At 36.1% G+C, this 1,783-nt stretch overlaps 1 protein-coding gene across 1 annotated transcript; it reads left to right on the top strand.

Annotated features, from left to right (window-relative positions):
• Positions 1 to 49: 49 nt before the first annotated feature.
• On the top strand, positions 50 to 543 carry LOC131214697 (histidine-rich glycoprotein-like). Its single transcript, XM_058209031.1, has 2 exons — positions 50 to 61; positions 127 to 543. Exons 1-2 carry the CDS (start codon positions 50 to 52, stop codon positions 541 to 543), a joined length of 429 nt encoding a protein of 142 aa, XP_058065014.1.
• Positions 544 to 1,783: the final 1,240 nt, after the last annotated feature.

Genomic DNA, 1,783 nt, shown 5'->3' with positions numbered 1-1,783 from the left:
ACAAAGTTTGCTTCTCGTGGGATCAACACATCTCTTTCAATCAGTCATAATGTACTCCAAGGTATTTAAGGATAAAGGGTTAAGCAATGAGTGAATCAACTAATTCACATTCTTTCGCTGGTTTAGATCATTGTTGTGATCGCTGTCATCGCTGCAGTCAGCGCACAGAGCCATTACGGCCATCACCACGAGGAAGAACATCACGGCCCGGTGCACTACGAATATCACTACGATGTGCACGACGATCACACCGGAGATGTTCACGGACAACACGAAGCCCGTAAGGACGATCACACGGAGGGCGAATACTACCTGATCGATGCCGATGGCCACAAGCGGACTGTAAAGTACCACGTTGATGGCAAGAGCGGTTTCATTGCTGAGGTCCATCGTGAGCCAATTAAGGGACATCAGGCTCCTCAACAACACCATCATCAACAGCCCCAGTATCATCATCAGCCGGAATATCATCATCAGCCCCAGTATCATCATCAACCTCAGCATCATCATGAAGCTCCGGCTCACCACAACTATCATCACTAAAGCCAATTTACAATTAATGTAGCCAATTTACCGTGAATAACGACAAATAAATAAAGTTTGTAACAAATACAAATTATCTCAAATAGTTGACCTGAATATTCTCATGTAAGCAGTACACATGTATTTTTGACATGTATTTTTAATATTGGTGAAGTATTTCTCTATTTTACTGTTCCACAATAAACTACAGGGTGTTTCATTAACCATGCATCATTTCATTTGGTTGTAAAAAAACGGCTGAATATATTTCAATGGTTGAAATTTTGTTTGTATAAAATATAATTCTGGTTGCAAAAAATTGGATAATATGAAAAATTTATTTCCAAAGTTTGGCGATATTGAAGCTGAAAACTTAATTGACATTTGGTTTCATCAGAATGACGCTACCTGCCATACAACCGTTTTGTTTTATAAACAAATGAAAAAAGAACGCTAGTTGGCGTACTCTGTATATCATAGCATTTACATTAACTAAATTTACTTGATTTTGAAATTTCATCAGATTCTCCTCCTTAAGACATAATCTATCACGCCAATGCATTTCATTTCACATTCACATGGTATGTATTCACAAGAGGTATTTGGATGCTCCATTCGCATTTCGCTAAATTTGTGTGGTACGCCATTTTGAAGCTTATCGAACTTTCCAGTGACTTTTAAACGATGAGAAATCGCTGCTCGAGACACATTAAGTATTTATGCCAATTGTTTATTATTTTTACTTCGAGTGAAAAAGATTAGGTATTTAACAAATCGCATGAATAATTAGAATACCCAGCTACCCAAAATTTAAAACATCAATCGGACAATATCTTCTTAGATTCAAGAATAAGAACTTTACTAACTAGTGAAATAACTAAATCATCTCAACATTAAAAAATTTATTTGATTCATGAACTTATCCACAGCCAATTTTTCTACTTGGGCTCAGAACTATTGTAAAACCGAAACAAGCAAACAATGTATAACGTTAACTAATTGTTTTGAATTTTCTATTTCAAAACTAACCATTTTCTCCAAATAGACCAAACAACTATGGGAAAATGAAAAAAAATTAAAGAAAATGTGTAACACTGTTATTGTCTAACGGTTTATTCAATTCATGCTGAATTCATGATGCTGTTCACGGTAAATTGGCTACATTAACAATATTTTAGCGATGATAGTTGTGAAGCTTAATGATGATGCTGAGACTGATGATGATACTGGGGCTGTTGATGATGGTGTTGTTGAGGAGCCT

Source organism: Anopheles bellator, unplaced genomic scaffold, assembly GCF_943735745.2.
Source record: "Anopheles bellator unplaced genomic scaffold, idAnoBellAS_SP24_06.2 scaffold01948_ctg1, whole genome shotgun sequence".
NCBI lineage: Eukaryota > Metazoa > Arthropoda > Insecta > Diptera > Culicidae > Anopheles > Anopheles bellator.
Note: the sequence above shows the minus strand (reverse complement) of the source record. Positions and strands in the feature narration are given on the sequence as shown.